The 15,099-nt window shown below is 42.0% G+C and overlaps 1 protein-coding gene across 1 annotated transcript in view; it reads left to right on the top strand.

Moving 5' to 3' along the window:
- Nucleotides 1-1,702: 1,702 nt before the first annotated feature.
- LOC140232023 (syntaxin-8-like) overlaps nt 1,703-15,099 on the top strand; it is a 142,150-nt gene continuing 128,753 nt past the window's right edge. Inside the window, exons 1-2 of the mRNA XM_072312174.1 lie at nt 1,703-1,751; nt 13,969-14,068. Of these exons, the coding sequence (XP_072168275.1) occupies nt 1,726-1,751; nt 13,969-14,068 (126 nt within the window). The 5' untranslated portion in view covers nt 1,703-1,725. The remainder of the gene's footprint in view (nt 1,752-13,968; nt 14,069-15,099) is intronic.

Here is a 15,099-nt window from a genome sequence, read left to right as displayed (position 1 = left end):
CCCCTCCATCCCGTCGGATCTTTTGGATTTTTCATGTAGAAATTCAACAATCTTAGCGCCCACTTTGATGGAATGATATTCAAAATATTCATAATCGAAGATGATATTCTGGGACAATGCGATTGGCTGAATCGTTGTCTGCACTTTGATAGAATGATATTCAAAATATTCATAATCGAAGATAAAATATTCTGGGACAATGCGATTGGCTGAATCGTGGTCTGTCACCTCTTGACTGAAGTTGTCGGTCTTCACGGTGCACTCTACATGGAGGTCGACTGGCCTGCATGGGGCCCCGCGGGGGGAAGGGGGGGGGGGGGACTTAGAGGAGGTCTCCATTCCACACGAGGGAGCTTTTGTATTCTCAGACTTGACGATTTGGTGCACACTTTGGTGGAATATTTGCAATTGTCAAGAAAAAGGATGAAATGTAGGGAAAATGTGAAAGGCTAAATTCGTAAATACTCGTGACCTCTTTATCCAGGATCGACATACATATATGCGCGTCTTCAATGTGTAAGTTTATGAGAGGTGGACCGAAGGGGCCGGGACGGGAGCCTATGATTTTTTTTTCCAATTCAATGATGTGATGCACACCTTTGGTGGAATATTTGAGAATTTTCAATCAAAAATTTGTAATCTTTTGAAGATGTTCGCATTGCAGATACAATCGCTATGAATAGTGTTAAAAAAAAAGAAAAGAAAATAAGAATACTAAATTAAAAAACAAAGGGGGATGATCCCCGGAAAAATTCCAGGGGTTATACGTCCCCCCCCCCACCCCCAAGGTGTGATATAAGGCCAAAAGAGCAAGATCAAAAGAGAGAAAGAGAGGGAGGGAGGGATGGAGGGATGGAGAGAGAAGACCGCTTCAGTAGTGTCTACAGCTCGAACTTTCAGGGACTACAGATTCGAAAATAATAGGCATTTCTTCTTTTTTTTTATTTTTAGGCATAAATGATGATTCTAAATGGAATTTTGAAGTCTTAAGCAATGCTATACCCTTGTTTGCCCCCTTAAAGCGAATGTACAGTACTGGTTGAGGTGGGGATTTATGTTTTGAACATTCCTATTCATAAAGTGAGAAACCTCTTATGAAATATGAAAGATCATGTAATTTTAAGAAGGATTCAACGTTTATTTGATGAAAATTGGTTTTCAAATGGCCGAGATATCCAAAACAGTGATAATAATAAAAGACTACAGGCCACGCCTTTTATTAGGATCTCTTTGTTTCACCTTGTTTTTGGATATCTCAGCCATTTCAAAACCGATTTTCATCAAATAAACTTTTGATACGCCTTAGAATTGCATGCTCTTTGACATTTCATAGAGTGGTTTCTGAATTTCTCGCAAAACGTTAAAAGCTCACCTCACCTCGATCAGGACTGTACACACCCTTTAACATGGAGAAAATTAAAGCAGAATTTACTCCTATAGGTCACGTATTATACGCTCGCGATAATCCAGCGGTTTGCTTCCTAAAATGGCCGCCGTTGGGCTCCATATGTATGGCCAACTACACCTGTTTACGTGTAAAATCGCGAGAGTAGACCCTCTTGGCGCACTGCACTGCGTGCGCCTCAAAGAGATCTCTTTTGGTGCGCCTCTACCCTCTATGTTATGGTACGGTGGGTACCAAAGAGACAGCTTCTAGATACTCTTTGGTACGGTGGCCGTGGGGGTACGTTTACGAACTGCTGCCTGCTGTATGTAGAGAGAATCATGGCTGTGTTTGGTGGCGACTCTTGGCAAGTTACCTCACATTCCTGTTCCTATGTGTTTCTGTTTATTGCTTTGTTGTGTTTTCATAATTGACTGTCAGCTTACAACATAAATATAGCGATATATCGTGTGTGAACCTTGGTTGGCGCTGCACATTGCACTTGGCAGTGAGTCTAGATCTAGGCCTAGATATTTGTACATAGATTCTAACGTTAGAAGCCAATTCCTATATTCCTGTAGTCCCGCGAGTTCAATATTGTGTTTTCGGGCAAACCTAGCCCGACCAGACGCCCTGCGCGCGTGCTAAGCACGGCTGTTTAGTATTTATAGTACAGCGACTGGGCTGTGTATAGATCTAGGCCTAGTTAGTTAGGGCAAACCACGTAGTCTAACGTGCCCATTCATGGGCCTGTCTTATAAAGACTTGTGATAGAAATCAATCACAAGTTTCTTGTGAGCTGCAATGCAAGTTGCGATTGATTTGGGGACTTGTGATTGATTTGAAGGCTAGACGGGGCCCATGTTTGGTTTGGTAGATACGCTTAACTAATAGGGTCTAACGTTACACTTTAACAACGGTTTTCCTGCTATCGTAACGTTAGAGATCAGATTTCTAGTTCTAAAATTCTTGAGTGTATCTTTTGGAACATTACAAATAGGGTGTCTGAAGCATTTTTGTAACTTGAAATTCTCTGAAAAACGAATTGTGAACTACCGTAGTTATGGGTAAACTCGGCATAGCGGGTAAACTCGGCCCCCAGCGCGCACGTTACAACTATCTATAATGCGCGCGCCGGGGGCCGAGTTTACCCACAACTACGGTATTTTATATGAAAGAGGATTACATCATTAAGACACATTTCAAATTTCATGACGAAACGATGTTTCTATCTCGAGAAATTTAACTTTCAAATCACAGCAATATTACCCCATTTTTCTCCGAGAACGCTCCAAAATGTGTCCAAATCATTACGCCGGAAAGTTGCATTCGCGTGTGGATCTCAAGCAATCGGATAATGAGCGTACAGCGGTTAGAAAATACGCGTAACAAGTGCTGAAGCCACTCCCCCACAATGTCGTCACACCGCATGTGGTGTTTGTGTATAGTATCATGAGTATGTGTATGTGTGTGTGTGTGTGTGTACACATTTGTATGTGCTCGCTACCCTTACCGTGCCACACAGCGCAGTTGTTTACACTACATACAGACCCACATAACCCCCAATCATCGCGATGAAAAGCTAGCGCGAAAGCATGCTCTTCTCGGCGTGCGAGAATATATGCGCCAGCTAGCCGCGCAGTGCTAACTCGGGCAGCTAGCCTCGCAATCGCGCGGCAGTATCAGTACATTAGCAGCGATCGCTACACGCATGCACGCACCGTGACCATGCATGTGATGCCAGCGCTGTACAGGAAGCATGTCATCCAGCAGCTTCTTGCGTGAAAATGATGCCAAATTACCACCATCCCTAAAAGTATATAAGAGCCTACAGGCTATAGTAATCTTTTGAAAAAAAAAAAAAAAAAAACCTCGATTTGAAGTTCAGTAACAAATATCGGTATTCGTAATAGGTCTACTCGATCGTACTCACAGTTCCCCGTTCAATCGTGTCTTCCACGCGTAGGCCTGGGAAGGAATTGACAGCTCATTTACGATCGAGCTGTGGCTCTACGCCTACGTATGCTTACATTGGTTTGCGATAACTGCCACATCGGCTGTCTGAGATAAGCGAGAGTCAATGTTGTCAATAGTGTTTTGTTTGTGACTGTGGTTGTATGTATTGAGTCTACACGAAGGCACGTGGCACTTAGCATTGTTCATTTTGTAAACTGTGGAATCAGTGTGTATCAAACATCGTGCGTTGCACAATCATGCTGTCGACCGGGGTAGCGCTGTAGCAACACAAGCTAGCTGTCGACAGCGTGTGCCCTACATGCATGCCTGCGTAGCTGGCATGTTCCTGCTGCTGCGCTGCCTGGCATGGCCTGGCTGTGCAGCGATAGCGAGGAGTAGCACTGCAACAGACGCGGTCGTATGTATTACATACGTATGGTACACACACACACACACACACACATACACACACACACAGGCGTCCTACATACACACATCATGCACATGCAATCAGCTTCGCGCCGCGAACGCCATGTGGCTGCGTTGCGTGTTGAATTTAAATATGCATGACCCCAAATGCGCGAAAGTTACCATGGATCCTTGCATACGAAGCCACACCTTGAACGTACGCTGCAGCCGAAAAATTATTGCAAGGGGTGCTTTCAAGGCAAAATCCACAGTCGAAGACGTGGAGCTAGCGAAAAACTAACCACACCATCGGATTCAGCATATCCTAAACTACTCACATGCTACACGCTGGAGCAAGTACCGAAGTAGATGCTGAGATATGGGGATAAACGTGTTTCTAACGACATTTACACCTACAATGTACTGTATTTATTGGCAGATTCATGTACCAGCGCTCTAATACATGATGGAGACAAACTCCTTCTTTCATATGATACCAAATTTGTTAGGATTTGAGGTCGGCATCGACTGTGGAAAACTCAATAAAGGCGAAATCCGGCTCAAAATCGCTTGCCAAAATCGGCGCACCTCGCGTTTGCACGGCGTCCTATGGGAGTTGCGTGTTGTGAGATAGGGCGCTCAATGGTCCGAAGGTAGGAAGGGCACGATCCGACACCCTATTACAAATGTATGTGTCAATATGTGACCGACGACAACGTCAACGGTTTCAGGCAAAAGTCAGGAATTTTGAAAATTGATTTTTTTTTTCATTGAATCACATTGCCCATTTCCTAAGCTTTGCATTATTGGTATAAAGCACTTGTATCCTCTGGTACCTTAAGTGGGCATATAAAGTGAAATATAATGCACTTTTCAATTTGTAAATGTTAGCCTGACAAAATTGCGAGAAAACGGGCTTTGAAGATTCACCTCTTGATCAAAGACAATGTCCGAGCGGCGATGCAAGGTGAGAATCACCCATCCGTACGATGGTGCCAATCGAGATTAAGCTTCGCTTCTAGCAACCACAGCGCCTTCTGATTGGCTCACTGAGAGAGTCAAATTTCCCGGGCACCTTCCTCGGAACTCGGCCGAACAATGCGTTTCGCTCAGTTTTGTTTACCAGTACGTCTTTCAAGATGACGGATACGTTGATTGCAAATACTGCCAAGCCTGCTTTCGTTTATGTGTATGGTGCTTGCATTATCCAGTGGCATCCACACGCCATGCCCGTGTGTAAACGTAACGGGAACGGGTGGCGCATTCGTATCCACATCTTTACAAATCGCGTTTTCATTGTGTTTTTTTTTTTTCATAATTGGGGACTCTTTCGAAGGCAGAAAAGTTGCTTAAGATGGCAAGGGTCACGCTTATTGTTGTTTTGTTTTTTAAGCCGTGCATGTGTTGCATTGAATGATGGTGTTATAAAAAAAAATAAACAAACACAACTTCTTAGTTTAGTACGATCTTGATGTCTGTTATTGAATATTGGTCATTTATGACTGCTCCTTTCTTCCTCTCTGCTGTCCTTTGAGTCAACTTGCTGTCATATTTGCTACGAACACATAGTTTAAAGAATATTGTAAGTTTTCTTTTGACACAATAATGCCATTTTGCTGCAATTGACATGTGAATTTCCAATCACATGTTGCACGATTTGTGTGGCGATTTGCGACTCTAATGCGTTCAAACCATGTTCCCCATGTATCTGCTTTCACGTTGGAAGATAGGGCTGCTGTTCACTTTTTATTTCACTTCCGTTGTCGAACAAAGCGGTAGAAAAGCTTGGATAAAAAGCGAAACGAAGAGCATGCACTGTACTAGTAGAGCGAACATATCTATTGTGGTAACAACAATGCATGCATGCGTGGACAAAACATCCCCGAAACGAAAGCCGAACTATGTAAATGTGTGCGACGCACTAGCCAATCGAACGCGAGACGACATGCCATAGCAACACTGGGCATATTGGCACGGCGATCAAAACTGACGAGAGCGATCCGATATAGGGTGTTTAAAATTCCATTTTCGACAGGAAAAACTGAGTCTTATGCCATGAAATTTAGTGTAGGTGTAGAAAACATATCAAAGATTCTATTTCTCTTAAAAAACAAAATCGACAAAAATAATGGTCGAAATCTTTGTACCTCGCCTAGGAGGGAATTTGCTCGTGCGACTTTTGCCTGAAACCGTTGTCGCGGGTCACATATGGAAACTGTTGATTGTGCAATAAATTTATAAATTTAACAACATACATTATTAACAGTATCAGTATCACTTCCAGTGAACAACTTCTATCAACATTATTCATTTGTTTTAAGTCTACGCATTGTACATTACAGGTATGGAGCTAGCTTCATGGTTATGCTACAATGTTGTACACATTCAGTAGCTGTGTACAGAGTACATTTATGCCACGTCAATGTACAACAGATATGGACAACATGCATGGTACTAGCCCGACCAGACGCTGTGCGAAGCACAGCATCAGACAGATATATAGATGGGGCGTCCCCATCAAAGTGGGGAACCACAACACAACTACAAAACTTATAGTTTATAGCGTCTACATTACGTATAGACATTTGTACATTACTCACGTAAAGTGCATGCTTATACAGTATTACAGAAGGTACATAATTCCATAGAGAGCCCTCACGATAAGTCCATTGAAAAAAAAGAATGGCACTTTCTAGCGCAATCCCCGACTGTCAAAGTTCATCGTTGCAAAATTCAAAATAGTGCATTGACCACTCAGCAAATGCAAATTATGCGTGCGTGTGTGTGGCTGGAAGTGCAGCGATCTACTGCGTGCGTGCGCTCTTTGGTAGCAGCACGGTCGACCCGATCGCGTGAACTCCTGATTATCAGATGTACCGTTCGCACATGCTGCATATAATCTTAATTTTCGGTAAGTTGTGAAATGTGTATGTCAATATCGATAACATAGCTATGTAGTGTCATCAATGAAGATTACATTTAATGAGTTTGAGGTGACAAAAAATGATGTGAAGTATCAAAACTCAAAGCAATCGTAAAGCGATCGCTTAGCTCTCTTTGTGTTGTGAGCCGTTCCGGTACAGCCCTGTCGTTATTTATATACAGCGACTGGGTTGTGTATAGTTAGCATGGTACATGTGAATATTATACATACAATCTTCCGAGATCAACATGAATTACAGCCCATCCAGTCCTCATGTAAGTCCAACCTGCAATACTTGTTCACGTTTATCCTCAATTTCTCCAAATTAATTCACAGCTCCAAAGATGAAAAGGTGAAAAAAGAAAGAATGAAAATCGTCAAACTGGAGCACCCCATTTTCCCTTGCTACCAAATGCACAGCACAGGTTACTGTATAGGCTATAATTTTCGCGTACATAAATTTTCGCGCATTGCCGCTGTCACACATTTTCGCGAGTGGTTAAATTCGCGATTGGGGGACCAGAGAAAATATGAAGTGGCAAAGAAAGTGTGAATTTTCAACTTACTAGCAAATAAGAATGATACTAGTTATACACTGCATGAAAAAAACTTACCAAACTCTGCGAACTAGTAAGTTAGAATTCAACATTTTTGAAGTGGTTACGTCCATCGCGCTAGATTTCTGACGAGTGGTACGAGTGGTTGCGATAATGGATTGGCTCTACAGTATTCGTAAGTAGACGTGGACTAGCCCGACCACCCCAGACGCTGTTAATACGCTGTGCTGTGCGAATGCTACTTACAGCAAGGAGCTCATACCTCCTTACTTACAGCGACTGGGCTGTGTATACTACTAGTAGTTAGCAGTTAGACATGGACGTGCTATGTACGTAAACAAGCTTAGCCAGTATGATCTGTTCGGTAAGCCGTGACATGGTATACTAGTACTGAAATGTTCGTATCATCAAGGCAAGGGATATATTTTGGAAGGTATTATTTTCGCGTGTTGTTAATTTCGTGAATAGCTCCCGACTCGCGAAATTCGCGAAAATAAAACCCACGCGAAATATATAGCGTATACAGTATTAATGTCATGTAATGACGACACCGAGGGGCAAATAAGGCCAAAAAAAAAAAAATTGTTGCATTGGCGTAACATGAGATTTTCAAATAGGGTCGGTCGGGCGGATTTTTTTTTTTTTTTTTTTTTTTGCTACCTGCATTTTACGTGTAAAACTCGTGCTCAGCTCAGTAAACAGTTACAACTGCTGCACCGAATGTGCTGTGTTCATCTATTCTACAAATCATTTATGAGGCCGATATTACTGGAATTATACCCCTTCACAGAATTTAAAGATGTTGAAATCCCTATCCTGAATGTTTTCACTTCATATTTTACTATTTTGACTTAGATAAGATAGATGCAAATTGACCCATATGTACAATCTTTTCATCGCACACGGCGATCTCTATTACAGTCCCACATATACAGATTCGTGTAAGTTCTCCACACAAGAAACCTATGGCAAAACTGCACAATACATCGCAGTCTGAATGCTACGTATACACTGAATAAATCTTGTTAGAGTACGTGTCCGTGTTGGAAACAGATGACGTACTGATCAAGGAAGGCTTATGCGAGGCGCTAGATCTCTCCCTCGTACATCCGATATCCCCAGAGCCGTTTCCACTTCCGGGTTTGTGCGATCGCGATCGCAATCAACAAGATATTTGATATCGATAGCAAAAAAGAAATAATAAAGAAACATGGGGTCGGCAGAATTTTTAGGGTCGGGCGGGTTACGCCAATGCAACAATTTTTTTTTTTGGCCTAAGTTGTGTTTAACTTTACGCCCACTTCCAAGGTATGTTCCAAGGTATGATTGGTACACGCACATGATTTGTTTGTGCAGTGAACAAGTTCTTCATTCATTTGCGCGGGGCCAACATTATCACCCATGGGAATCGTATAGCTGTACCTATACCAATCATGGCACAGTGCTGTCTGGAGGCAAGGCTGACAGTATTATGTAAATATCTCTGTGAGCTCGCTAGTCATTTGTAATCTGGCTGCTGTTGACTGAACATCACAACCACCTTACTTCACTTGCACAAAAGATATGACTATTCACCATTCAGTGCGCAACAACTGGTAAATAGTGGTCCAAAATGAGGATCGCCTGCTAATTTCCAGCTTGAAATCTAGTTTGGCTTGAGGTCAAGAAGATCAAAAGCTTTTTTTGAAGCTTAATTTACTGCCATGATACTGGTCTTTTCTGCCCTGTTGACTGTGAATTTTAAGAGGAAACAGGCTGCATCTTTCAAACATGATATGCAACTCAAGACAAAGCTATGAATTATTCATTGGCCTCGGTGTGTCAAAGAATACTAGGCTGTATGTACCAATCATGGCACTATACCAATCACGGGCTCGTTAATCTAGATCTTCTCTGGAAGTTGATAAGCTAAATTGATATTATGAGTAAGTACATTGATGACTGTACCCTGTCGTTCCATGTTTGTCAGTGGCAGATCCAGGTGTGCCCCCCCCCCCCCCCCTTGGAGCCTGCGGTGTCCAAATTGGGGCCTAGATTGTACATTTTCATATTTTTTCTTGAGAATGCATGGTCAAATTTTCACCAAAGTGGGCAGGTATTGTCGCTTTGGTAATACTAAAGCCCGACCAGACGCCGTGCGAAGGTCAGACGAGCGGGGCCTCGCCATCACATCGGAAACCACAACACAACTACAAAACACATAAAAATTTATACATTACTTACGTAGAGTGCATGTTTGTATTACAAAAGGTACATAAGTCTATAGAGAGCCCTCGTGATAAGTCCATGGAACAAAAAAATGCCACTTTCTAGCGCAATCCTTGACAGTCGGGTTCATCGTTGCATAATTCAAAATGGTGCGTTGATCTCTCTGCAAATTATGCGCGTGCTTGCGTGACCATAAGTGCAACAATCTCTTACATGCATGCGCTGCTTGAGTGTAGCAGCACGGTCGACAGCGTGCCCTTTAAAAGTGCATTCAGATCACGTGAACTTCCGAATATCAGATGTACTGTTCACAAACGTTGCATATAATCTTCATTTTTGGTAAGTTGTGAATTGTGTTTGTCAATATCGATAACATAGGTACAAATGTATGAAGTATCATTAATAATGATTGTCTTTGGTAAGGTCGAGTAAAAAAAGAAAGTAGTTTCTCGTCCAGGTTTTTTGAGATCAGTGATGAGGGAGGTCCTTACTATTTACTATTTTTTTTTTTAAACGAAGTAGTTTCTCGTCCGGGTTGTTTGAAAGCAGTAATGAGGGAGGTCCTTGCTATTTACTATTTTTGATTGAGCAGCCATGTCGGGCTCCATTTTGGCACTTAGGTGAAGCATGCTCAACATATGAATACAGTGAAATCTCGTTAAGAGGTCTGATATAAAACAAAACCTTGTATGAATATGACAAGTTAATTTTACTGGTCCAAGCTCATGTGTTTTGACCCTGATATATTAACAAGAAACCTGATATAACAAGGTAGGTTTCATGTTCCGATGGACTTCATTTAAAAAACAAATTCAATTATTCTGATCTAAAAGGATTTGGTTTATTTCAAGGATAATTATATGTTGTACGTAACTCATTCATGAAATATGACTTCCAAGACTTGAAAGGGTGATTTATAAATTATTGATTCATAAGCGCGACAACTCGTCAAGTACGATCTGTCTCAGGGGCGAGTTGTCCCAGATCAGTACAAAGAGGTTCTATGTAATAGAGTAAGCGCTCACCATTCAGTGCGTACAAATGAAAACGGGGCCAACTGAACAGTGGCGCGCGCGCCCGAAAGAGGTGAACTACCAGAAGCCTGAACCCGGAAGTGCCTATAGTAATACACATAAAGTACAGCTTCGAAGATGGGGTTGGGTTGGAAAAATCATTCTAATTTTAAGGAAAATCAATATTTGTCCATATGCCTCCGGATTTTATAAGAGAGATACATTCTCAACACAGTATACGTGTTTTGATGAAAAAAGGACTTGCTCTAATGTGTCAAATATGTGCCTTAACATGAAGCCAAAATTGCCAAACAGGCATTCATGCATTCATACTACATATAAAGATTGCAGAAAGGTACAGTGTATACTCTTTGGTATGGGAGTACTGATTTCACATAATATATGTCACTTAGAAACATCAGAGACACATACAACACACATTCCCACACACATACAACACACACTCCCACACACATACACATTTTTCCAACCCAACCCCATCTTCGAAGCTGTACTTTACGTGTATTACTATAGGCACTTCCGGGTTCAGCCTTCTGGTAGTCCACCTCTTTGCTAGTGGCGGCGGGTCGTTCAATTGGCCCCGCTTCTATATGCGAGCGCCCGCTTTATTACATATAGAACCTCTTTGGATCAGTACAACTTCTGCATGCATGCTGCACATGGTTACACACGCGCGTACGTACCGAGCGCGCGAACCACTCGCTAGAATGACTTCAATGGCAAAGCATTTAACATTTTACACACAGCAAACATCCTTCACAATCATCGCTACGTTTTAAAATCACACGGCACTTACGATTGAAAAAGACTGGTCGACTCGAAAAAAAGGCTAACATACATGCATGATACGCACATACCCAATATTTTTTCCATACATGGAAAAGCTATGGGACATGAATTATTCATAAGTTGAGCTGAAATTTTGAAATGCGCAAGCACTTTCAAAATACAACAATAAGATCATTACCAATCCACATGCAAACTAATAATAGTAGATCAAACTTCAGATTAGTCAATTAGACGTACGTGATATGTGAGCGTGATTGTATCCAATGTAGAGTGCTATGTGTGTTCAATGTGATGTGTCTTGTAGAGCTATCGCAAGTGACAGTTCAGTTTCCTGCAGTTGTTCACTGGATCGGACGAACTTTGTGAGTGCAGTGACATGTTTATGCACGAACGTATGTACATGCACAACAACACACACACATGTCCCATAGCGTTTCCATGTACGGAAAAAAAATTCGCTACCGTACCACAGTGAGCTGAGGCGCCGATACATACTGGTAAGTACGTACGTAGACCTACGTAATTTTCAGTGTAAACAGTCGAAGTCGGGACGGAGGATTTTCTAAGTTCGCAGCGGGACAGCCGCCGGATAAAAAATAGCAAATATCAAAAAAATTGATGCGGCAATCAAAAAGGGGTGTGGGCGGGGACGAGAAACAACAGTTTTTTATATTTTTTAAGCCAATTTAAAAAAATAGTAAATAGCAAAAAAAAGCATGCGGCGGCCAAAATAGATGCACGCGAGGACGAGCAACTACCATGGAGCTACCAAAAAGATGGAGTAACAACGGTTGGGGTCCTTTTGAAGTGATGCTGGAGGCCGACTCGTAAAAAGTAATCCTCGCTAAGCCGCCGTGAGCGAGAGCGATGACAGATGAGACAGTGCGTACGCACAATGACGTCATCCGTAGCGCGTTCGCAAACTGGTTCTTACCATGGAGCTACCTAGCTCCATGGTTCCACCATGGAACGTCAATGCATGGGACTACACAAACTGCAACTGCCCCGTCGACTTCGAGCATATTCGATTTAACATGATTCTGAATTAATTATAGCTACAAATAGTGAATCTGCAGTGTAACAAATTGTTTAACATGTCATACCGTCGTTTAGTATGTAAATCACGATACAGTATGATACGACCGGCATGTAAACAAACACTGCACTCTCGACAAGATCAATAATGGCTGTCACGCTGTCCCGAACAAACACAAAGACAAATAACAGCTGGCTTCACAACGGTATAGATAAAATGTACGCAATTGTACGCAGTCAACACTTACGTAAGATTGTAGTTTCAAATATCAGCTTTACGGACAGATATTGAAATATGTGGAGAAATGTGAGGGATTTTTATTAAGAATTTTATTCTTAGGGTATGTACTCGCCACAGTCACAAAGCATGACGACAATACACTGTACAGTACCTTCGCTGTTCATGGGCCAATTCAGTTCGTTCAAAGTGCACTGCACTCGGTATCTCCTCTGTTTTGCCTGTGGATATTATGCGCATGCGCGTGGTCTTCAGCAAAGTTTTGCGCAGCCATATGTTGTTGCAAGTCGAGTTTTCGACTCGATACAGCACTATATTGTATGTGCAATGTCGGTGAGTATGACGTCATTTTTGCGGCTCGGAGCATCGTTTGCCAAAGTATCCCCTGCGGGACGAGTTAAGCCGTCCCAGCGAGTGCGGTGCTTTGAAGTCTGTCAGAACTGACCGCTCGTAGTTGGGTTACGTAATATTGGTGGCCTTCGTTGTTACTCCATCTTTTTGGTAGCTCCATGCAACTACTATCTTTTTTTACGTGGCCTAAGTTTGAGGTGACAAAAAAATGATGTCAAGTATCAAAATTCAACGCGATTGTAAAATTCGCTTTGTGTTTGCTCTGTGTTGTGGGCTGCTCAGGTACAGCCCTGTCACGATTTATACAGCGACTGGGCTGTGTATAGTAAGTAATACTATAGAATATGTGACCCGCTGCAACAAAACGCGTATTCGCGGCAAACTGAAATCTCATCAAAAATTAACTGTACAATGCAATGATTTATTCGCCAACCTGACCCGTTAATAGGATCAGTCCACATAAAGTCATTATGTTTTCATAGAATGATATTTCCTCTTTCATTTCATACCTCTTCCATTTTGGTCCACCTTAATTTCGTTGGTCTAGTGTACCCCTTAAGAAAAATGAAAAATATTCAAATTTTATGTTTTATAATTTCCTTGTTCAGTATATTTTATATGTCATAACCTTTTAAGTGGTCGAATTTCATCAAAGTACAATTCTTCAGCTTTTTATCTATGCATAAATCATGAAGATTGATAATGTCGTTTAGATTTACAGACACTCTAAAAATGTGGTCTCCCAGCTCATTACGTATTCATGTCCGCGAGGTCCATGCATACGCGTACAATAAATGCGAAGGCTTTTCAGGACGTTGCGGTCTGACTGTATACTTCAAAGCCTCCTTTCCCAGTTAACACTTTTCTGGTGTGTCCTTTTGTTTCATTATGTAGATAGGTTAGGAAAATCCATATTTGTACTTGTAAATGTTACATATGTTCTTAATGATTAAGACTCTGCTTTTTTCAGAATCTGCCCTGAACTAAAAATCCATGTCTGATGGCTTTTTGGTGGTTTTGTGATGCAGGTTCATGTAAATCATATATTTCCTCCTATTCTTTTTTTTTTTCCTTCTCTGTTTCAGGCTGAGTGATCATGATGCCTGTGTTAGACTAGGCCAAACCATTATGGAGCTGGTAAATGAACGGGATAGACTCCAGAGGGCAGGTTCTAATCACTCCAAGGTAATAATCATGTCTTTACTCATAGGATTTGAGAAAGATGTGCAGTGTGTATTCTAAAATTTCTTTGCTTTAACATTTTAAGTTTACCTTAAAAGTAAAGTTTACCTTGAAAGTAAAATTTTCCAAGTACAAATTTGTATACTGACGAGTACTGTTGTTTAGGATACTGCCTTTAGCATAGCACCATGAGGGAGTATGCACTTGACAAAAGAAATCTATGTGTTTTCCACAGAAGATGAGCCATCATGTGTGATTATTGATGAGAACCGTGATAAATGACGTTGCTGAATATTATGCTATTGAAATGCTGGATCATTGAAAAAACAAATCACAGGTCCTGGCTGAATTTATGCATGATGTAGATATCGTGCTCCTCACTGAGGCTTGGCTGCGGGATGAAGATGATGCTATTATAAAGGAGATACAAAACACCAACAGGATACATAGCATTCCATGTCAGGATGGTAGAGGAAATGGAGTTGGTGCTATTTGTAAGTACCAACTTGGTTTTCATTGTGTCCTTTTGCCAAAGGCTTAGGACAGTATGGAATGCTGCATAACAACAAATGAATGCACATCTGTGAACCTAGTAGTTGTCTGTGGGCTTCCCCCTAATGCCCCAGTCACATATAAACACGGATGCCTAAGGATCTACACGGTGATCCTGGAAGATCCGGGGAGGTCCAGGGAGGTCCAGGGAGATCTGGGGAGATGCAAGATAGTTTCGACCTCGATGGAGTGTCGATGAGTTGGTATGACTGTACACGCGGTATCAACACGGCAGCTACACAGTTAAGGCCAGAAGAGCACGGCGTCTACACAGACAAAGACGGCATCTACACAGATGAACACAGCAGCTACACAGCAGCCACACGGACCATCCCCGATTACTCTGCCAACACGACAATCCCCAGATGACGCCCAATGTTTTTGACCTCCAAAAGTTGCCGTGTTGGCCTCCCGGATGTCCCCAGGTCTGCTCGGACATACACGGATGTCCAAGGATGTCCAAGGCGTCAACATGGATCTCT

The sequence above is a fragment of the Diadema setosum genome, chromosome 8, assembly GCF_964275005.1.
Source record: "Diadema setosum chromosome 8, eeDiaSeto1, whole genome shotgun sequence".
Taxonomy (NCBI): domain Eukaryota; kingdom Metazoa; phylum Echinodermata; class Echinoidea; order Diadematoida; family Diadematidae; genus Diadema; species Diadema setosum.
Note: the sequence above shows the minus strand (reverse complement) of the source record. Positions and strands in the feature narration are given on the sequence as shown.